The sequence below is a fragment of the Sceloporus occidentalis genome, unplaced genomic scaffold, assembly GCF_023333645.1.
Source record: "Sceloporus occidentalis isolate IW3139 unplaced genomic scaffold, rSceOcc1.0.p SCAF_3, whole genome shotgun sequence".
Classification (NCBI taxonomy): domain Eukaryota; kingdom Metazoa; phylum Chordata; class Lepidosauria; order Squamata; family Phrynosomatidae; genus Sceloporus; species Sceloporus occidentalis.
Genome location: NW_028316983.1, coordinates 227,868,034 through 227,891,907, shown reverse-complemented (window position 1 = coordinate 227,891,907; position 23,874 = coordinate 227,868,034). Strand labels below are relative to the sequence as shown.

General features: G+C 39.7%; 1 protein-coding gene across 3 annotated transcripts in view; it reads left to right on the top strand.

Annotated features, from left to right (window-relative positions):
- The window catches only part of LOC149317584 (CUB and sushi domain-containing protein 3), a 796,080-nt gene that overhangs the window by 647,190 nt on the left and 125,016 nt on the right, over positions 1 to 23,874 (top strand). For all 3 annotated transcript variants that reach the window (XM_089517858.1, XM_089517859.1, XM_089517857.1), the window contains 4 exons: positions 2,423 to 2,536; positions 3,045 to 3,140; positions 4,351 to 4,554; positions 19,900 to 20,024. In XM_089517858.1, coding sequence (XP_089373984.1) covers positions 2,423 to 2,536; positions 3,045 to 3,140; positions 4,351 to 4,554; positions 19,900 to 20,024 — 539 coding nt within the window. The remainder of the gene's footprint in view (positions 1 to 2,422; positions 2,537 to 3,044; positions 3,141 to 4,350; positions 4,555 to 19,899; positions 20,025 to 23,874) is intronic.

Below are 23,874 nucleotides of genomic sequence, written 5' to 3'. Positions count from 1 at the left end.
ACCAATTACAAATCCACCTAACAGTTGTATTGTCTAGCCCACATTTTACAAGCTTGTTTGCTAGAATATCATGGGGGACCTTGTCAAAGTCCTTACTGAAATCAAGATATGCTATATCTACAGCATTCCCTTTGTCTACAAAGCTGGTAATTTTATTAAAAATAGAGATTAGATTAGTTTGGCTTGATTTGTTTCTCAGAAAGCCATGTTGACTTTTTGTGATTATGGAATTGCTTTCTAAATGTTCACAGACTCTGTGTTTAATGATCTGCTATAGAATCTTTCCTGGTGTTGATGTCAGACTAATTGGATGATCATTGTTGGGGTTGTCTTCCCCCCCTCCTTTTTGATGATGGGGACAGTGTTTGCTCTCCTCCATTCTGCTGGGACTTCTGTTCCCCAAGAGTTCTCAAAAATTATTGCCAATGGCTCTGAGATTACATTTGCCAATTCTTTTAATATCCTTGCTCTCCTTTTGTTGGCAACTGGAAACATTATTGTGGAACCAGGCTTTTAGAAAGTGAATGGGATGGGCTGTAAATGATGTGTAATTGTGTTATGGTTTGTTTAGTACTTTGATTTAATGTTTTAAATGAATGAATGAATGAATGAAATTTTATTTCTAGACCACTATTCCTTGTAGATCACAGCGGTTTACAAAAACACCATCAAAACCAATACATAGCCCAACAATACAAAAACCCACCCATACAATTTAAAAACAGTACAAGGGCGGGCTTGTCTTCTTCAGGCAGGCAGTTGGAGCCAGCCTGCCTCTCTCCCCCCAAGATGGTGGCTGAAGGGAGGGCTTGTCTTCTTCAGGCAGGCAGTTGGAGCTCGCCTGCCTCTCTCCCCCCAAGATGGTGGCTGAAGGGAGGGCTTTAAAACATTTAAAAGTGTTTTTAAAATGTTTATTGTGACCCTAAAGCAAATCTATCACAGGGTTTTCTTGGCAAATTTTTATCAGAGGGGTTACCTTTGTCTCCCTCTGAGGCAGACAGAGTGCCACTTGCTTTTGGTCACTCAGCGGGTTTCCATGACTGAGCAGTGATTTGAGCCCTGGCCTCTAGGGTCATAGTCCAATACCCAAACCATTACACTACTCGGGCTCACTTATTCCTGAAGACCCTGGCTGATTTGTCTTAAATAGTGTTGGGATACTGGCTGGGTCGGCAGTATCTTTGTACGGTGCCTTAGCCCTGACCTCAGAAACATGAGAATAAATAGTCCATCTTGCCTTAGAGTTTCTTTTATGTAATTATGGTGGTCTTGCATAATAGAATCCCCCCACCACTAGTTTTTCTTTCAGGTCTAAACAGACATACAGTGGAACCTCGCCATAGGCGGGCGCGCCATATGCGGGCTTGAGCATACGTGCTCAAGCCGCGTCGCGCGCGGGGTGGAAGGGGCGGCGCGTCCCATTCAGTTGAATGGGCGCGCGCGCCTGTTGCGCCCTGTGCACCTCTGCGCCACCGTGCACGAGCCCCATTGTTTACAATGGGGCTCGAGCATAGGCGGAAATCGCCATATGCGGCGGGATCCGGAACGGATCCTCCGCGTATGGCGAGGTTCCACTGTACTTTTGATTTGAATGAAGATGTCACCTGACATTTCTTCTTTTTCACCTTTACAAAGCTCCACTCTCTTTGTTGTATTTACTTTGTATCTAATTTCATGCAGTTACCTTTTATCCCCAGAAAAGTAGGAAACAACTAGAATAGTCCTTTGCAGTTCTGTACTAAAGGAACGTGAGATCCCAGTGCAATGCAATGATTAATAAAGCCAGTTTCCATTGACCTCCACATCATTTTTCTTTTTTGTTTTCCTGTGTGACATCTTGCATAGCCATCATGTACCTCTAAGATAAAATTGATTTAAGATCCAAAAGCAGTCTTGATGAAAACATTAATCACCCTGAAGTTAATTAAATGTCCAATAGCTTAATCAGTAATAGTGAAATACTTTTGTATCTGATTAAAATCAACAGAGTTTACATTCCTAATAAAGACTATGTTGTCTACCCTTTGTTCGCACCTGTCTCTTATTGGTATCAAATACTAGTGTCATACTGGCTTGAACACATACTCCAAGTGTATCTTGGTTTAATAGTGGCTGGTGGCAGTAGAAGTAGTGGTAACAGGATGGCATCCTTATTGTAGTTCTCCAATGGCCAATTTCAATTATGCCTTTCCAGTATATATTCAATTCACTTGATTGATATCTCCCCCAAAACATGAGGGTAATTGTACTCACCTCTAGAAGTGAGATAATTGTTAAATAAACTGTTTATTATATGAAAACAATATCTTTGTATCATTTAGCTGTACACACAGTGGAATAATGGAGAATACTGGAAGGGAGCTTTGATCTTTTCATATTTTCCTCTATCCTTTCATGCTCTTTTCTCTCTTCCTTTATTTAGTGGTTTTTGGACAGTTTGTATTTTTCCAGACATCACTGCATGATGTGGTTGAGGTATATGATGGTCCAACTCAACAGTCATCTTTATTATCTTCTCTGTCAGGATCTCATTCAGGTATGTTATAACAGAGCTATTATGCATTCATTATTACTTTAATAAAATGCATGCTATCTGTTCTAGTGGATAATTGTTTGTTTTAAATGTCAGTCAAGTTGCTTCAAATGCCAAATCACTAAACAGGTCCTTCTCAATATGCCCAATGCTGCTTATAATTACTTAAAGGGGGGGAAGGAAAAAACAAACAAACAAACAAACAAACAAACAAACAGGCTGCAGCCTATACATCTGTGTGACCAGTAATTTTTCCTCATCTGTTTTTTGACATTTTGGTTATTTCTAGGATCCTAACAAAATGTAAGATTATGATCTTAAAAGATCCCAATTTTAGCAAAAACAGTCAGACTTCTGTATTTCATTTCATTTACTTTACTTTGTCTCCTACTTTAAGGACACCAAAAGTTTATTGTGACACAAATTTGTCTGATTAACTTTGCATTATAAATGGTATTACTGGATTATTGGTACATAAGTGTTTCTGAGATACATTTTTTTTCCTGAGTAGGAGAATCCCTTCCACTGAGCTCAGGGAACCAGATTACCATCCGGTTTACTTCAGTTGGGCCTGTAACAGCTAAAGGATTCCACTTTGTGTATCAAGGTATGGAGACATAAGTGCCTCAAATATGTTTCAGTTAATTTTGTATGCTAATCTCCATGCTACATCCTATTTTAGAGGGTTCTTGTTTTGTTTGTTTGTTTTCTTAAGCTGGAAGCTGTATTTAATATAGAATATATTAGCAAAGTTTTAAATATAGACAAGAAAAGTACCACCCGAATGCTAATATGTTAATTGGACACACACAGACACACAGACACACAGACACACACAGAGAGAAGTGATTGACAAACAGAACTATTTAACTGTAAAATGAACAAAACATTTCAGTTTCTGCCTACTTCAGTTGCTAAAGAAGAAACTAAACTGCATCCAAGGTGGCAGTTTATACACTATACATACAAAGTTACTACTGTTTCTAAATCTGTAACAAGAATCTACAATTATTTTAATTCTGAAGGGTTGAAAAGGAAATACATTTAGGAAAGGTTAGGAAAAAGAACATTTGTATTATTTTAGTTAAAATTAGGTCTGTTCTATCTAGGCTGCTAATTGTGTATGTGACAAGCAGACTGTGGCATTACACGAAAATATGTTTTAGATTTTATTGCATTTATGTTATATCCTTTTTTTAAAAGACACACAAAACCCTGCTTATCAGTATCTGTTACTGTGATTTAATGCTTTAGATATCAGCTGTACAGTTGTAGTGCATGTACAATGATCCCTTGGCAACTGCTGGAAGTTGCTTCCAGGACATCCCATGGATACTAAAATATTAAATAAATGGCGTAGTGAAATGGTGTCTTTTATATAGCAAAATCAAAGTTTGTCTTTTGGAATACACACACACACACACACACCATGGATGGTTGAATCCATTGATAAAGAATCTGTGGATATGGAAGGCCTGCTATATATTCAAAAACCCATAGCAAATTTATAAAAAAGTATCCACTGCAGCAGTCTGAGTTGTAGTCAGTATATTTGTTGAATGCAGCATTATAAGCTCTGTGTCACTTTGAAAACAACTGAGAGTGACATGTCTGTTATCTAATCAGAAATGTAATTTTACTTTAATGTTTTGTAGCTGAAGCATCTTAAATGGAACACTGATAAAGACATTTATTTGGCATTACACCAATATTGCTAAGGGATAAGATATATTTAAAGGCATTTTAAATGTCTGTGCAGACTAAAATATTGCTTTTCCACTATGACTCAGTACATACTATTTATTTTGTGTTATTAGCGGTTCCAAGAACAAGTGCAACACAATGCAGTTCAGTTCCCGAACCACGATTTGGAAAAAGAATTGGAAATGATTTTGCAGTTGGTTCATTGGTTCTTTTTGAGTGTAATCCAGGCTACATACTCCATGGATCAATAGCTATTAGATGTGACACAGTGCCCAATGCATTGGCTCAGTGGAATGATTCCCTTCCTACATGTGTTGGTGAGTATTTAAAACTGTATTTTTTCTGTGTCTAGTTTTTGTGTGGTGATGTTATTATGTCAAGTCTAAATGCTCCTCTAAATGATTTTCTTGTTTTGTTTCCAGCACCCCATCATCCTGAATTTCTATTATGCACATACTTTCATGATGTTAAAATTCTCACTAATTAGACAGTTATTCAGTTATACCTGAATCAAATCAGAAATATTTGCCTTTCTTTCTTTCTTTTTTTTTTAGGTTTCATCCTACCATAGGAATAAAAAAAAATGTAGCTCTTAGCAGCATAGCCAGTGGTGAGGAATACTAGAAGTTGCAGAACAACATCTGGAGGGCCACATAATTCCCATCCTCATTTTAACTTATATTGCTGAATATCTTTTAGACAGAATCATTGATGTAAGCTTGGAATACCTACAGGAATGTAGATACATTGATTTGGTCAAGTTGTTCAACTCAGCAGGATAGATCCTTTGAATCAACTGAGCTTACATATGTGTTGAGAACTACATTCCTGTAGATTCTGCTCTATGGGGAATACCAATTTATTAAGTTAAGAAGTTTTTTTAAAAAAAAGATTTCCAGTGATCCTATTGCTTGTTGTTGTGTGTATTCAAGTAATTTCCAACATATGGTAACCCTAAGTCAAACGTATCACACAGTTTTCTGGGACTGAGAGTGTATGACTTGCCCAAGGTCACCCAGTTGGTTTCTGTGGCTGAGTGAGAAATTTAACCCAGGTCTCCAGGGTCATAGTCTCACACTCAAACCACTACACAACACTGGCTCTCAGTGATCTTCTTATAGTACCTTTAAAAAATGACATTACTGAAACACACACACATACATATATATATATACAGCAATAAATAGAAAGGAGACGAGCTTCATGCACTGTTAGATGGCAAACTGTTTCTTCTTTAAAAAAGAGCCCTATGTATTTTGGCCTGTAGAGGAGCAGGCATTCTTCATGGGCATTCAATAAAAATCACTGGAGTTGATTTTTGGAGCATTGCTAATACTCAGTAGTCCAACCCTTTGTAGACGGTTGTTGACAACTCTGATGATTCTTGTTTAATGACCATGAAGAAGACATGCATCTATATAGGCTAAAACATGTAGTCCTTTAGAACCACACACACACACTTACTTCTTTTAAATGGCCTGTCCAACTCTCCACAGTTGGTTTGTTCCATCCTCCCTAATTATGGTATTTTTATCACCCTTCCTGTTCTATTTTTGAATAGCTGTTATTCTTAACATCTCTGGATTCTCCATAAAGCTAAAATATAATTCAAACTGTTTTGTTATACTTATAATCTAGCATGATAATATCTGCCTTAGAGAAAAATCAATATATCTCAACTCTGCTTTTTTTGCTGTTGCTGTCAATTTTGTTGCTAAATGAATGGGCCAATTTCATATTTGTGCGTTTAGGCCTAAATGCAGTTTTTAATTCCAACTGTAATAAACTCAGAATCAGTGGGAAATTGTGTAAATCCAATTGATCAGTGAGTTGACTCCCCCCCCCTTTTTTTTTTCCCCTTATGTGGTTCCTGATTTATGCTGTTATTGTTAACTGGAATTAGGTCGACTTTGACTGAATGAATGAGAAACATCCACATTGCCCTTTCATCAATAGTCCTTCTCAAGTCTTGGCTTCCTCAACTGAGTTTATCCATCTGAAGTGCACCCCCCACACACACACATAGACTTCATTTCTATTGCCTTTTCTAGTGAGTCATGCTTCTCATTATATGACCAAAGTACGATAGTCTCAATTTAGTCATCTATGGGCCCGAACAGACAGGCCAAAATAAAGCTGCTTCGGGTCACTTTGGATGTATACTGTTTAAATGCTGCATGCATCCTAAGAGGCTGGAAGCTGTGACAAAGCCATACTTCAGTCCTAAGGACTGGAGCGCAACTTTGGCACAGCTTGTGGCCTCTTAAGAGGCATGTGTCATTTAAACAGCATACCTCCAAAGTGACCCGAAGCAGCTTTAATTTGGTCTGTCTGTTTGGGTCCTTGGCTTCTAGAGAAAGTTCAGGTTTGTTTTTCTCTAGGATCCATTTATCAGTCTTTTTAGCAGCCCATGGTATCTGCAGAACTCTTCTCAGCACTCAACTTTCTTCACTGTTCAGCTTTTACAACCATACATAGAAAACAGAAATATGATAACACGAGCAATCCTAATTTTAGTATTCAATTATATATCTTGACACTTCAGGATCTTGTCTAATTGATCCATAGCTGCTCTTCCAAGTCCAGATCTTCTTTTGATTTCTCAACTGCACTCTCTATTCTGATTAATGACTGAGTTAAGGTACATAAAATTGTGCACTATTTTAATGTCTTCATTGTCTACTTTAAAGTAATGTAAATCATTTGTGGTCATTATTTTTAACTTGCTTGATGTTCACCTGGAGTTCTGCCTTTGCACTTTGATCCTTCAGGAATGATCCAAGTCTTTCCTATTTTCTTTTTGTAATAAGCTGTAAATCACATAGCTTAAGTTGTTGATGTTGCTTCCTCCAATTTTCATAACCCTTCCTCTAAGTCTGATCCCACTGTACATATCGCCATTGTACAAGTAGCCTTGTCTAACCCTCTTGCCAAATGGAAACTATTTTATTCTGTGTATTCTGTTCTATTAGTAGCCTGATTAATAAATTCTGTCTTATTAATCAGACAGATTAATAAGATTAACTGTGTCTGACTAATTTCCTCTTTGATCCCATCATAGAATCATTTAATTTCTTCTTCTTTTATCTCTGTAATTGGATCATCATCCTGGATATGGTAATGTTGATGGGTTTCCCTTGAAATATGGCAGATATTATTTCGCCAAATTTTTATTATACCCTTTGGCCCTTTGGTTGCTTTTGTTACATCTCTTCTATTAATGACACTCCATTTCTTCTTAGATTTTCATTTCCTGAGTAAAAAACTCTTTAACTAAGTCAAAATGTCCAATTCCTGTCACCTGAAACATAGCAATGTTTATGCGTTCCATTTCTTGTTTTACTATGTCTAACCTCCCCAGATTCATGCTTCTCCCACTCCATGTTAATATCGGCGGTGGCACACCGCTTTTGGTCTGTCTGTACCGGGTCTTAGTCAACTTCTCAGTGAAAGCCTATCTGAAATGGGAGACCCTCCCAGCACAGGAACTCACAATTCCACCAACACAGAATGGTAGTACCATGGTGGGATTTGTGTTGTACTCTTTCCTATTAATATATTCACTAAATTCTCTCCTTTACCTGGAAGTATTTCTAACACAGGCCCTGGACAAATGGGCCCTGTAGCACGTCCTGGCAATGTGCTAGCGTTGCCTCGGGGTGCCGTTTCTAGACATCCCACAAATCTAGGACATCACCAGGACGTCACAGCTGTGTGGCGCCATATACACGGCGCACACAGCTGTGACGTCACTGCCGTGCGCCTTCCAGATGGGCACGCACAGCAGCAACGTCCTTGCACCACCACAGGCAGTTTGCGGTGGGGCGAAATGGAGCCGCTTTTTAGTGGTCCTTTTGCTTCCGCATAACTGCGGCATGCAATTTGGATGCTGCAGTGCAGTTACGCGGAAAAGAGAGGCGGCCGCCAGCCATCTCTTTCTGACAGTCTGTACCCCGCCACAGTTACCTCTATTGACTCTAATGTCACAAATGTGTGCTTAACTCAGTCTGGATCCAATCCATTGCAAGCATGTTCTCCACTCCTTCATGAAATTATAAATTCACTGCTAAGTTTAAAAAGGCCTGCACCACTGTCTCTGCATAAAAAAAATCTCACTTTATTTTGATTATTAAGAGCCTTCCCCACAATTGATTTAACATATTTTGAAAGTCAAAAGTAACTTTCCAATATATTGTATGCCTATCATTAATTCATTAAGCATGTATATCTATTGCTTCTAAGAATTTCTGGATCAGTACAGAATTCCATCACTTATTCACATTATTCCTTGCCTGCTAAAAATCCTTCACTGTATACATCTTTTTCACTGCAGAGTACTGCATATATGCACACACAACCAACCCCCACCACCATCACCACTTCATTTTCTGCAAACATTTGAAGCTCAGAAATTGCTTAACTTTGCTGCCTTCATGCCCCACTTGTCTGATCATCATTACTGAGACTGTGAAATAGGAGCTTTCCAACACAGAAACAGAAGCTATAGACATAGATTACACTATACTTTACAGTACACTATACTTTTCTTGAAAGTTGGTTGGTCTATTAGTAAAAAAGCTCAACACATTTTGTCCTGTGTATACTCCCAAGGCATTCATTGTGAGCTGTGAAAATCATAAAAAGATAACCCATGGGTACATGATATCACATTACGTAAAATCATAACTGCATTGTTACATTGCCTACAGTTTCTATGTGCCTTTTTAGAGACAGAATTCAGAGATTTCTTGACCAGGAACTTTCATTTACCTGGCAACTGAAAATATATGAGCAAAGGTTAGAGTGTGTATATACAGATATAGATATGCAGCTATTTCTTGTAAGCAGACAGTCAAAAAATAAATAACATCCAAGGACACATAGATCTGTCTGGGCTGAAAAGAAAGGGACTATCATAAGACTCAGAAAAAAAAATTACAAGAGTGGAAGAAGCTCAAGATCCTCATTCAGGCTGAAAAAATAAGGCTTTTTAGTAATAAAATAACCATCTTTTGAGCATCTTAAAATGATTCCCCTGTTTTTGCCATGGATCCCATTGGAAGCTTTTACTCTCTCTCTCTCTCTTTCTTTTCGCTTCTTTTCTTTAAGAATATAACAGAAAATAAAGCAGATGTGGGTTCCAAGGGGTTTTTTTGTTGTTAATTTTTTTTTTTTTTGGTTGTTGTTGCTTTTAAAAGGCCATGCCTGAAATAGTTGGCAAAAGGGGCCAGAACATGGCAAAATTGTTTTAATAGTTATGGCCATCCCACCCCCCTCCACGCCGGAGGTTGTGGAGCTGGGATGGGCTTTCTGCTGCCCTCCTACTGGTGGAGAACATGGCAGTTAAATCATGCCATGGCTGGTTGCCATGGCATGAGGCTCTAGGGGATGTGGTTAACATGCTTTGCCTGTCATCTCCTAAGTGTCTCATTCCTGGATTAACCGTCGACCCACCCACCTGACGCTAGTATAGTGTGAAGTTTCATTTGGTCACCTAGGGGCCATGTAGGAATTCCCCCCCCCCCCCTTTTCCATGGGGGTTTTCGCCTACACCACACTGTTTCCAGTTGCATAAGGGAGATTGGCTGAGGTGGTGTCACAATAATACAAGATTTGGTTTGAAATTTGTTGATTCTAATTGGACGTATTTATTTATATTTTGCATAAATCTTTGGATTTGATCTTGGCGAGCACCTTGGCTAACCTACTGGGTGTTAGGAAAATTTCTGGAAGCACCTCTATGGGCCTTGCAACCTGGGGGGTGGATGAAAGGAATGGACCTTGTGTCTGGCTGGAAGGTATACCCCGACCTTACTCTTCGCACATTGGGAAAGAGGACTTCTTGGTGGGCTTCCTTATGTGGGCTGCCCAACGGCAACCCAACTTTGTCCATGTTATTGTCCTTGATAAGCTGCAGAGGTAGTCTGCAGTAAGACACTGGTATTCTGCTTTCCCTGTCTCCCACATTTATTTTGGTTATGATACTAGTTGTAGTTCCATTAAGAACTTACTAAATAGGTCAATAAATGGCCCTGTTTTTAACCCATACATCTTGTGTCTTGTCTTTTTATTCCAAGGGTAGGGTAGCAAAAAACATAGATTTTTTCAAGGTGGGATAGTGCAGTGATAGAAGAGTGTGATCCTCCAAGGATCAGTGGGTGTCCATTGCAATGCCCAGCCCTTGTCACTGGTTCAGCTGTGGAATACACTTTTCTAGCAGTGGTCATGAAATGACCACTCCAGGGAAGCAAGCTCCCTGAGGCCATGTGTTTTGCATGCTGTGCATTCAGGAATCTCTTCAGGCAAAAAAAAAAAAAAAAAAAAAAAAAAAAAACCAGATTGTGGAGTTTGCTGCAGCACCCTGTCTAATGGCTGCAATAATAATAATAATAATAATAATAGTAATAATAAGAATAATAATAATAATCCTCTCCAAGCTGCGTATCTATGACTGCCTGTTTGAAATACCAGAATTACACAATATTTAAAGGCCAAGACCCTACATTTAAACTGAATAATATAAACCTCTGCATGTGGAGTTACATGTGGATTCTGTTACACAACCTTTGTATTGAATTGGAGACTTCAACAACTGAATGCACGCCAAATGTGACACCAAATATGCATGTCTATCTGCCTGCACAATGACACTGCAAACAAACACATCTGGATAAGAATCAAAGGGGAGGGAAACAACAAGGGTGTTACGGTGGGAGTCTACTACAGACCCCCAAGTCAGACTGAGGAATTGGATGATATCTTTCTAGAACAGATGACCACACAGTCAGAAAAGAGAGATGTAGTAGTGATGGGCGACTTCAACTATCCTGATATTTGCTGGAAGGCAAACACAGCCAAATCCTCAAGTTCTAGCAAATTCCTCACTTGCCTGGAAGACAATTTCATGGTCCAAAAGGTGGAAGAGGCAACAAGGGGGTCAGCTATTTTAGATCTGATCCTAACCAACAAGGATGACTTGGTTAATGAGGTGCAAGTGGTGGGATCATTAGGTGGAAGTGACCATGTTCTCCTGGAGTTTGTAATACAGTGGAAAGGAGAAGCCAGGCAGAGTCAGACATGCATCCTAGACTTTAGGAGAGCGGATTTCAGTAAACTTAGAGAAGTATTGAGGGCGATTCCATGGTCAGAAATACTAAAAGATAAAGGAGTTCAGGACGGATGGGACTTTCTCAAAAGGGAGATACTGAAGGCACAATTTCAGACAGTTCCAGTGTCTCAAGAAACCAGGATGGATGACTAAGGAACTTTCAACCGAGCTAAGTTTGAAACGGAATATGTATAAGAAATGGAAAAAGGGGGAAATCACGAAAAAGGAATTCAAAGAAATAGCAGGCATGTGTAGGGGTAAAGTCAGAAAAGCTAAAGCGCAGAATGAACTCAGGCTTGCTAGAGAGGTTAAGAACAATAAAAAGGGCTTTTTTGGATATGTCCACAGCAAGAGGAAGAAGAAGGAAACGGTAGGGCCACTGCGTGGAGAAGATGGCAAAATGCTAACAGGAGATAGAGAAAAGGCAGAATTACTCAACACCTTCTTTGCCTCAGTCTTCTCAGAAAAGGCAAAGGGTGCTCAACCTGAGGATAATGGAGCAGAGGACAGAATAGGGGAATTTCAGCACAGAATAAGTAAAGAGATAGTAGGGAACACCTTGTTATTCTAAATGAATTTAAATCTCCGGGACCAGATGAACTCCATCCAAGGGTATTAAAAGAACTGGCAAAAGTAATATCGGAGCCATTGGCAATCATATTTGAAAACTCCTGGAGAACAGGAGAGATCCCAGCAGACTGGAGGAGGGCAAACGTTGTCCCCATCTTCAAAATAGGGAAAAAAGAGGATCCCAACAATTATCGTCCAGTTAGTCTGACATCAGTTCTAGGAAAGATTCTGGAGCAGATCATTAAACAGAGAGTCTGTGAACATCTAGAAGGCAATGCCATAATCACAAAAAGCCAACATGGGTTTCAGAGAAACAAGTCATGCCAGACAAATCTAATCTCTTTCTTTGATAAAATTACCAGCTTGGTAGATGAAGGGAATGCTGTGGATATAGTATATCTTGATTTCAGTAAGGCCTTTGACAAGGTTTCCCATGACATTCTTGCAAACAAGCTTGTAAAATGTGGGCTAGACAAAGGAACTGTTAAATGGATCTGTAATTGGTTGACCGGCCGAACCCAAAGGGTGCTCAACAATGGCTCCTTTTCATCCTGGAGAGAAGTGACCAGTGGAGTTCCACAGGGCTCTGTCCTGGGCCCAGTGCTATTCAACATCTTTATCAATGACCTGGATGACAGAATTGGGAGCATACTTATCAAATTTGCAGATGACACCAAATTAGGGGGAATACCTAATACCCCAGAGGACAGGATCAAGATTCAAAATGACCTGAATAGACTAGAAAGCTGGGCTAAAGCTAACAAAATGAAATTCAACACAGAGAAATGTAAGGTATTGCACTTAGGGCGGAAAAATAAAATGCACAGATATAGGATGGGTGACACCTGGCTGAATGAAACTACGTGTGAAAGGGATCTAGGAGTCCAAGTAGACCACAAGTTGAACATGAGTGAACAGTAGGGATGTAAAGAATATTCTCTAAATTCGAAAATTAGGAGAAATATGCCTAATTCGACAATTGCTATAACATTTTAGAGAGAAAAATTCTGAGCAGTTCTCGATCAATGAGTAAGAATTTTGATTAATAGTCATTTCGAAATGTAAGGGAGAGAAGAATCCTTCATCTGACTCTCGATGGCCACTATTTGCATATTTTGTGTAAGAAAAGCTACCATTCATCCTGGAGGCTATTTCCTTTGTTAGGGTGATTTGCTCCAACTTTGCTTAATCACAGCTTTGCTTTGAAAAACAAAGATAACAAAAGGTGAGGCTTCTGCCCTTTATGCCATGCTCTGACATTCAAATTCTCACAGAAGAGAAGAACTTGAAATCTCAAAACTTTGCAGGAAAGGTCTTGGCCACAGTTTTTTGGATTAAGACAGGTATTTTGATGATAAAAAAATGACTAATCACTTTGATGAAATACAGTTACATCACTATGATCTGGAGACTACCTTGCAGTGGAGACATTGATTTGGGGTCTCCAAGGCCAAGAAATTCAAATACACACACACACACACACACACACACACACACACACACACACAATGCAAAATAAACGTAGGTTTGCCTTAGCATCACCTTGAGAGAGCTGGAGAGAGAGGTTTGTCATTTCCTGCCTCTGAGGCTGAGAGAATGTGCCAATTATTATTATTATTATTGCATGACCTCTTAGCATCACCATGGGAGAGGTGCAGAGAGAGAGGGCAGGGAAATGTCTAACAATTTGTAAGCTGCTCTGATAGCACCACAGACTGCTGGGAACTGCAGTCTAATAAGGCTGCACACTGCAGAAATAATCCAGTTCGACAATACTTTAATGCTATGGAAACTCCTGGGATTTGTAGTATGTTGTGCCACCAGAGCTCTCTGACAAAGAAGGCTAAATGTCTCACAAAACTACAATACCCAGATGTTGTTGTTGTTGTTGTTGTTTTCTTATATCCCTGGCACAGACTCTCAGCCTCAAAGGGAGGCACTGCCCTCCCCCAACAAGCCTTGCATGCCAGGAGAGTCCTAAAAGTCACAACACACGACAACAGCTATGTTTCCAAGAGGTCATGGGGAAAGGGAGCTCAGGGCTTGGATGGCCATAGGAGCCCTCTGGGAGGCCTTGGGCAAGTCACACTCTCTGGGTGTCAGAGGAAGACACTGGCATGTCCTCATTGCAAGAGCCCTCTAAACACACACAAAACCCACAACCCCCCTTCTTGCCCCGTTTTGCCAGGGTCCTCCCAAAGCACTGAGAGTGCCCACCAGAAGGCAACAAACATCAACAGCCAAGTAGGTCACACTGTCTCATCAGGATGACACTGGAAGATGGGACAAACCGAGGGTTTTATTGGCATAAAGAGGAGTTTTGTCATGGGATGCCCCTGAAGCTGAGATAGTGTGACCCTCACAGATGAGAAGGGGAGGGGTCAGGTGCCAAGTGGCAATGCTCTTCTGCCAAGCAGGAATCCTCAATTAGGAGCAGAGTAGGGTGTGATGGAAAGAATTCTGCCATGAATAAAACCTACCATGAAGGAATACCTAGGAGTTGGAGTTGAAGCTGAGAGGATGTGACTTGCCCAAGGTCAGCCAGTGAATTTCTATGGTGAACTGGGAGGATCCCAGCTCAGCCATGTAAATCCACAGGGTGACATTGAGTAAGTCACACTCTCTCATTCCTGGAAATTCTGCACTCTCCTTGCCAATAATAATAATAATAATAATAATAATAATAATAATAATAATAATTATTATTATTATTATTAATGCCCAGCTCTTCAACCAAAAGGCTATCAGAGCAGCTTACAAATTACTAGATATTTCCCTGCCCTCAGGCTTGCAATCTAAAGGGACAAGAGACAAAAGGAGAAGCGAATGGCAGGGGAAAAGTTCAGCAGATCCTCATTCTCCCACATTCTCTTTTGTGAGGGTCACATTCTCTCAGCCTCAGAGGCAAGACATGACCAACTCTCTCTCTCTGCACCTCTCTCATGGTGATGCTAAGGTCATGCAATAATAATAATAATAATAATAATAATAATAATAATAATAATATCCCTTACCCAAAATGCTGAGGACTAGATGTATTTTGGAGTTTTTCAGAGTTTGGTATATTTTTATACAGTATGTCTAATGGGATATAATGGGAGATGGGATCCATGTATGTCTCATATGCATCTCATAGACATAGACTGAAGGTAATTTAATGCACAATATTTTTAAAATAATGTTGTGCTTCTGCACACTGAGCTGATAATTTAGGTTTCAGAAGTCCAGAGAAAGGAGACTCAGACTCTACTCTGGACATTTCTCCTGAGAATGGACTCATGTTTTCAAAAACAGTCATTTCTGGATTTTTGCAACAACAAAAAAGAGGAGCACCACAGACTGCTGGGAACTGCAGTCTAATAAGGCTATAGTATATCTTTCTACAATGTAGATGGACACCTCCATTACATAATTTGTTGAGGATGCTTTGACTGGGAGTTCCTGCATGGCAGAATGGGGTTGGACTGGATGGCCATTCTTGGGGTCTCTTCCAACTCTATGATTCCATGATTCTATAGCACTCTGAGCCTACTGTGATTTTAATTGTTTTTAAATGTATAAAGGTATAAAGTCTTATAATGCAAGCCATGCACTGATGGACTATTGCACTATAATTTTTTATTGATTGATTTTATACCCTGCCTTTCTCCCAAAATAGGATTCTCTTAAAGGGGTTTGTTTATTATAAAAAGAAAGGAACGTATAATGGCTTGGAATTAAAAATTATGGTTCGTAGATAGATAGATAGATAGATAGATAGATAGATAGATAGGTAAGTCTTGGAATTAAAAAGTGTGTGTGTGTGTGTGTGTGTGTGTGTGTGTGTGTGTGTGTGTGTCTTAAAATTAAAAATCCCTCTTGGAAGTGGGAATGAAATGTGTGGATGCAGCCTGGGTTCTTAACTCAGCTCAGAAGTTGGAATACAGTGTCTCAAAGCATGAGCAGAGTGCCTCTGAGCATGAACAGAGTGGCTGCCGCTCATTGCTCGAGCAGCTGCACTTTGCTTGATCGAGATGAATTTATAGTTTGTTGTGGAACCTGACAGATGACTCAACAGGTCCTCAAAACTACAGATCCCAAGATTCCATAGCACGAAGCCATAACGGAAGTTAAAGTGGTGCCATCGAGGTGTCGAGGGTAAACGCTCGACCCTCTTTTTGTGTCATGGGGGAGCTCTTAGCCTCTCAAAATGGTGGCACTTAGTCTTGACCCCCCCCTTCCAAAAATCCTGGCTACGTCCCTGGTGGGTCACACTGTCTCAGCTTGAGGGGCATCCCATGGCAAAACTCCTCTTTATGCCAAGAAAACCCTCAGTTTGTCCCATCTTCCAGTGACATCCTGATGTTGAACAGGGGTCAGACTACATGTCCTCTAGGACATGCTACTAGAGAGGTCCCTTCCTCACCACTACTCCCTTCTCCTTTTGTGTTGTGTCTTGTTAGATTGTAAGCCTGAGGGCAGGGAACCGTCCGATTAAAAAGATTGTATGTACTGCACTGTGTAAATTTGCAGTGCTTTATAAATAAAGGTTAATAATAATAATAATAATAATAATAATAATACATGTCCTCTAGTATGCCATGTATTCCTATGTATTACTTCATAGCAGAAGGGGGTTGGACTGGATAGTCCTTGAGGGTCCCCTCAACTCTAGCATTTCTTACTGGGACTGTTTATTTGTTGAGACTGGGCTTTTTTTGCCTTTTGTGTGTGTGCCTTCAGGTTTTTTTAAGCATAGGAATGTTCTTTAAACCTCTGCCAAACTTCCTTTTGAGATGGTAATTGAGTTTGAAATGCAAAGTAATTAGCGTAATTATTCGCCTTGTCTTTTATTGTCATTCAGAGAAATCTGTGAAAAAAATTTCGCTAGTTGCTGAAAGGGAGAGAAGAAATCACCCTTTGAAAAGGGGATTTATGGAACGAATATTTTTTTTAAAAAGTTCTCCTCAAGCTCTCAGTTAACGAGAAGAAAAACATGGGTTTCTCTAATCACTAGTGAACAGTGTGATGCGGCAGCTAAAAAGGCCAATGCTATTTTAGGTTGCATCAATAGAAGTATAGTGTCTAGATCAAGAGAAGTAATAGTGCCACTGTATTCTGCTCTGGTCAGGCCCCACCTAGAATATTGTGTCCAGTTCTGGGCGCCACAATTCAGAAAGGACATTGAGAAACTGGAGCGTGTCCAAAGGAGGGCGACAAAAATGGTGAAGGGTCTGGAAACCATGCCCTATGAGGAACGACTTAGGGAGCTGGGGATGTTTAGCCTGGAGAAAAGAAGGTTAAGAGGTGATATGATAGCCCTGTTTAAATATTTGAAAGGATGTCATATTGAGGAGGGAGCAAGCTTGTTTTCTGCTGCTCCAGAGAACAGGACCCGGAACAATGGATGCAAGCTACAGGAAAAGAGATTCCACCTGAACATTAGGAGGAACTTCCTGACAGTAAGGGCTGTTCGACAGTGGAATGCACTTCCTCGGAAGGTGATAGAGTCTCCTTCTTTAGAGGTCTTTAAACAGAGGCTGGATGGCCATCTGTCAGGGATGCTTTGATTTGGATTTCCTGCATGGCAGGGGGTTGGACTGGATGGCCCTAGTGGTCTCTTCCAACTCTACGATTCTATGATTCTATGATTATTTATGAAACCTTAAACAAATGGGGAGCATTCCTCATCCAATACAAATGTCTACCTGGGAGCATAAACAGATATAAGAAACAACACGATTCTAGCCAATTTTCCTTTGGCACAGTTCAGGGATCTTTTTTAAATAGTGTTTTGTGGGGGTTTTAGGCTATGCTGCCATGGTCTGGAAGAGTTTATTCCTGACGTTTCACCAGCATCTGTGGCTGGTATCTTAAAAGAATGCTGGCATGGGTCTTTTTTATATTTCCAAGCCTTATAAATATTTATTATTATTATTATTATTATTATTATTATTATTATTATTAGCATTATTAGCATTTATATTATTTAGCACTATGCTGGTGATGTTATTGTTCTATCTGTTTTCTTCCTGTTCCAATTATCTATAGTCTTTCCTGCTCTCTGTGATTTGCCTTCATTTTATACCTCTTCTTTGTTTTATAATATAACTCTGTTTTATGTAATGGGGATTTTAATTTTGCCACTATTAAAAAAAATATTATATACTGTCCAGGGAACAGTGGACAGCTTATAAATTGAATCAATAAAATAAAAATAAATAATGCAAGGTGTTTTAGTCTTAAGGAAGGTTTATAAACCAAAAAGCATTCTTTGTTCTTTATTAGTGCACACTCATCTTATAATTTACTATATAAATATACATGAGCATAAAACACCACTGAACAAATCGGGTTAATAATTGAAATGCTAGACATGACCATTTAAAATTGCTGTGACACCCTAGTAAATGCCTCTGTGTTTCCTTGCAGATATCAGCTATCAGTCATTGTGTCTGCTCATGCTTTTACCAGTAATTTTTTAAACTGTTTAAGTGACACTGACCTTTAGTTTATTCATGTAGTCCCTGACAGATTCTATCAGTTATATGCATTACAAAACATAGCTCCTGTATTCATTACTGAGATAACTTTCCTTTTTCTACTTATTCTCCAAGTCCTCATATTTGTATCTAATGAAACAAGCTCAAGGACTTGATAATGTTGTTTCACGGGAGTGATGTATTGGCTGCTAATGGTACTGATAAAACTTCTCATCAATCATTTCTCTGAGCCATTAAAATACCAGCAGAATATCTGTATGTAGATGGCAGTCTAATGTGATTGTATTAGAATGTCTAGTTTCTTGACCACAAGTATCATTCATGTTTAGCATCAAATATCTGTGAAGTACCCATCAGAATTCATTCTATTTATGTTTATTATTACTGTCATGAGGCTGGATGCAAAGTCTTATTTTGCTGGCATGAAAAAACTTCAAAAAGCTGAATTCTCCTACTAGTTGAAGAGCAGGAGCCACTCCTTGTGGAAATTCAAGTCTGTGGCCTTTGGCATCTCTATTTCCCATGGAGCCAAAGGCATTTTGCTAATCGAGGTGGAGTAAAAGATAGCATCCCATTTCCACTAAAGTTAAGGTCCACAGTAACTAAAGGTAGTCAAGTTATTTGATATGAAGGGTAGGGGGGAAAACCCACCCTGTAGCCAAAATAAAATACCAATGCATTAAATAGCTAACAATTTGGTGCCTGTCATGACTCATTAGGCAGCTTCCTCATTCTGCCTAATGCAAAGGCTGACCCCATCTGTTGTTTCTGATTGTGTAATGATCTGGTTGGACTTAAAGCACATAAGAAGGTTACTTGGAAGGATATAAGGCCTTCTTTACCCAAAATTATTTTCTCCATCATACTTTTTTTTTTTATATATATATATACCGCTATTCCAAAGATCATAGCGGTGAACAGCAAGTAAGCTAATTAGCAAGTAAGCTAATTTGCCCCCAACAGTCTGGGTACTCATTTTAGCGACCTCGGAAGGATGCAAGCCTGAGTCGAGCTTTACAGTCCTATTTATATTTTGTTCTATTTATTTGATGTATACAAAAATTGTCCACCAAATTTTGTGTGTGTGTGTATATATATATATATATACACGCGCGCGCACACACACACAAACTGTAATTAACTCTACAGCGTAGGGTCTTGACATGCACTGTTTGCAATATAGAAAATATTTACTGTTTACAATATAGAAAACATAAAGCCAGCTTATTTTAAATTGATTTTACTATTTTTCATCTGAATGGTATTTAGTGTATGATTTTAATTTGTTTCCATTGAAAAAAAGAAAGAAAAAGAGAAGCTAAAATGACAAATGCTGTTGATTTTTCTCCGCTAGCCCCTTGTCATTCTGAATTTTAAGATCATATAATAAAATAATTGTGATCAATCCCGTCTTTATTTATATAATTTATATGATAGCCATTCTTTGTCCTGGTTCATAATGTAATGGGAAATATCTCCTTATTTTATGTATTTGCAACCAGTGCCCTGTGGAGGAATTTTAACTAAGCGGAAGGGAACCATACTGTCTCCTGGCTATCCTGAGCCTTATGATAACAATCTGAATTGTGTATGGAAGATCACAGTGCCAGAAGGAGCTGGAATTCAAGTAAGAAAGATATGCATATATTTTTCTTCATATATCACCATAGGCTGCCATTTCTAGGATTGCCAAAGGCGTGAAGAGATCTAACAAGCCATAACAGCTTAACAAACAAATTAAGGGGTGCCACAATAGGACTAGTTATATCATTCTTTCTGAAAGAATTAACTGGGAGACAAAGTTCTGTTGACAAATATTCATCAAGATAATAGCACAAATGTTGTACAGGGAATGAGGCAAAAAGCACAAGAATCCAACAGTTGGGGGGGGGGATCCTTTAAAAGGTAGATAGGGGGAATGGCCCATGGTCTTAGATGTTGCTATACTAATGCACACAGCATGGGAAATAAACAGAATAAACTTGAACTCCTGGCACAGCAAAGCAAATATGATATAATAGGCAGCATTGAAACCTGGTGGGATGAGTCTCACAATTCAAATGTAATCACATAGTGATATAATCTATTTCTGAGAAATAGACCAAATAGGAGTGGAGGTAGAGTAGCATTATACCTTATGGATGTGTACATCTATGAACAGATGCTTGACTTAAATCCTAGAAGCTAAGTTGAGAACACCTAAGAAAAAATTAAGGTGGGTTGGTGGGAGGGAGGGAAACCACAGGGTTGTGATGACTGGGACCTACTATAGACCTCCAAGCCAAACTAAGGACTTAGATGATGCCTATCTGGAACAGATGACCACACATTCAAAAAGAAGAAATGTAGTAGTAATTGGGGATTTCAGATTCCTGATATTTGTTGGGAGTTAAACTTTGCCAAAAAAATTAATGTCCAACAAATTCCTCACTTGCCTTGCAGACAATTTTGTTGTCTAGAAAGTGGAAGATGCAATTAAGATACAACTATTTTAGATCTGATCCTAACCAGCAGTGATGATCTGGTTAATGGGGTTGAAGTGACAGGTAGGAGAGATTGTGGCCTGTTACAGACTGCCAAAATAAAGCTGCTTTGGGTCTCTTCAGAGGTATGCTATTTAAATGATGCATGGGTCCTAAGAGTCCAGAGGTCGCGCCAAAGCCACACTCCATTCCTAAGCACTGGAGTGCAGCTTCTGGATTCTTAGGTTGCATGCATCATTTAAACAGCATTCCTCCAAAGAGACCTGAAGCAGCTTTATTTTGGCAGTCTGTAACAGGCCTATGTTCTCCTGGAGTTTGTTATACAGTGGAAAGGGGAAGCCAAGTACAGTCAGACACACATTCTAGACTTTAAGAAAGCTGATTTCAGTAAACTTGCAAAAATACTGGCAGCAATGCCATTGTCAGGTATACTAACAGAGAAAGAGGATAATGAGAGATGGGAGTTTCTTAAAAGTAAAATATTAAAGGCACAATTTCAAACGTTCCAATGAGGAGGGAAAATTCGCAGTGTATAAAGATACCATGATGGATATTTCTGATGTATCTAAATAACTTTCAGTTGAGCTAAGACTCAAAAGAGACATATGCAAGACATATAGCCGGGATACAGACTGCCCAAAATGGCCAGTCTCCCAGTGCCCTGGTTTGCTTTGCAGGGAAGCCACAGTCTCCAGGCTGCAGAGCTTCCCTGTTGTGCTGGACTGCAGCCAGCACACACAAACACCGCTGATAAGGATGGTAATTAGCAAAGCAAGCAGCTGAAATAGTCCACAAACCTTTCCAGGAGTGAGAGAGAGAAAAAGCCAAAAGCCAACGGCAGAAACACAGAGATCACCATAGTCAGTCCAGGGTCAGGGCAGCCAGAAGGTAACAAGAGTCCAGTCAAGACAGCTAGGAGTCAGGATACACGAAGCCAGTGCCAGTAGCAATCACACCAAAGGATCATGCAATAAACTTTGGCATTGAGCCAGCATCTCTCTGCTTCCTAAATAGGGGATGCCTCCCCCATACCAGGTGAGGCTGGTTAGCTAATTGCCTTGCAGCAATTCTCTGGGATCTGCGTCTGCCAGCACTTTCAGCCCTGCTCTGCCTGAAGGAGGGAACTTTCAAGCCTGGTTCCTCCCCAGAGTCACCACTAGGCTGCTGTATCACCAGAGGAATCCCACCAGCACTAGGACCTGGCTGAGCCTCCTCCTCTGGGGCTGGGAGATCAGGGCTGGGCTCTGGCAGAGCAGGATTAACACCTAGTGCAGCCTCAATTAACTCTTGCACTGGAGCAGGATTAGCACCTAGTGTAGCTTCAATTACCTCTTGCACAGGAGGAGCCCCATCCTCCTCCTCATCCTCCTAGACCTGCTCTTGGCTGGCCATGACACCCGTAGAGCAAAAGAACCCACAAAAAGCGGGTTCTTCTTGCAGCACGATTGTGATGCAGCAGTGCTCAAATGGTGCACTCGTGGCGTCACAATGACGTCGGGACATGCAGACGCTAGATGTCCATCATGTTAAATGGCGGCACCTGTGTGTACAGGGTGCCGCCATTTTGATGCCCTTGTCATGTGCTAGTGGTGAGGCACGTATGGGCAGTGTGCCCTTGGCCAGCCCCTAGCACGTGATGAGGGCACCACAAAGGCCCGTCTAAATCGGGCCATAGTGAAGGAGGAAAATGAACCAGAGAAATTAACCATTGAAAGCTCTCCTTCCATCTTAACTGCTACCACCTTGGCCTTGCAGACAGTTAGGTACAGAACCTACAAAACCTACAAAAGTTAGGTACAGCTGTACCATGCCTTGCCTCAGAGGCAGATGGAGGAGGCTCCCTCCATTTCAACTGCCACCACCCTGATCTTGGAGGAAGGGAAGAACCAGCAATATCTGCTGGATTTGATCTCCTTCCCCACTGCCATTACCTTCTCCCTTTGTGTCATGTCTTTTTAGATGGTAAGCCTGAGGGCAGGGAACTGTTAAATTGGCAGTCTGTAAACTGCTCTGAAAGCCTTTGTGACTGAAGAGCAGGGTATAAATATTCGAAATAAATAAATAAAATACAAAAAATGGAAAATGAGAGAACTAGGAACTGCACAGAACTCTTTGGGTTCTTCTGCAGCAGGAATTATTTGCTCTAACCTGCAAGATGAAGAATACGAAGATACAGATCCCTAGTTGACATAATTTGCAGCTGAGTGCAAAAGCAAAGTAGAAGAAAAATAGTGAATTAGTTCACTTGAAAGAGAAAACATACAATTAATTAATTGTTTTGTTGTGATACAAGAGTGTGTAAATGAAGTTTCTGCCAGTAATTTGGGCGCTTGCTCTTCCATGAAGTATTTACGGATTTTTCAAGTATTAGATAATAACCCCTTAATGGTACTAATGCAGATCCATTCTGTATTTCTTTGTATGGATTTAGCTGAAGTATACTGAAGCAAAGGAACACGTTATAGTAAATGAAAGGCCTTGTCTTTTTACACACCAGTGGGAAATATCTATCATTTTCTTGTATGTAATAACTGTGCTATAGGTTGGACATCCATGATTTAGAGTCAATATGTATATTGTTTATCAGGCAGTGCACTTGATAATTTGAAATAATTGCATGCATCCAAGGGTGAAAGTGAGGTGGGGAGGAGAATACCATCTCTACAACTATGATTATCCTGCCATTCGTTTTGTGAAATGCAGTGTTCCTCATATGTGTCTCTGTTTTTTCAGACTTGAATTCTTTGAAGCTGTTGTTTTGCTATTTGTTTGTTTGTTTTTGTTATTTTTTTAACTCTATACAACCACGTGTCACTTTTTGATAATTCAAGTATTATTCATTTATGTACAAGACTTGTTCTTAAAACACAGTAAAATATTTAAGTAGTTAACATTAAAGTACATTTAATGCAATATTAAAACAATATAAAGTAGTTTAAAATGATGTCACACTGATAAATATAGCACTACAAACATACAAAACTGGAACAAACT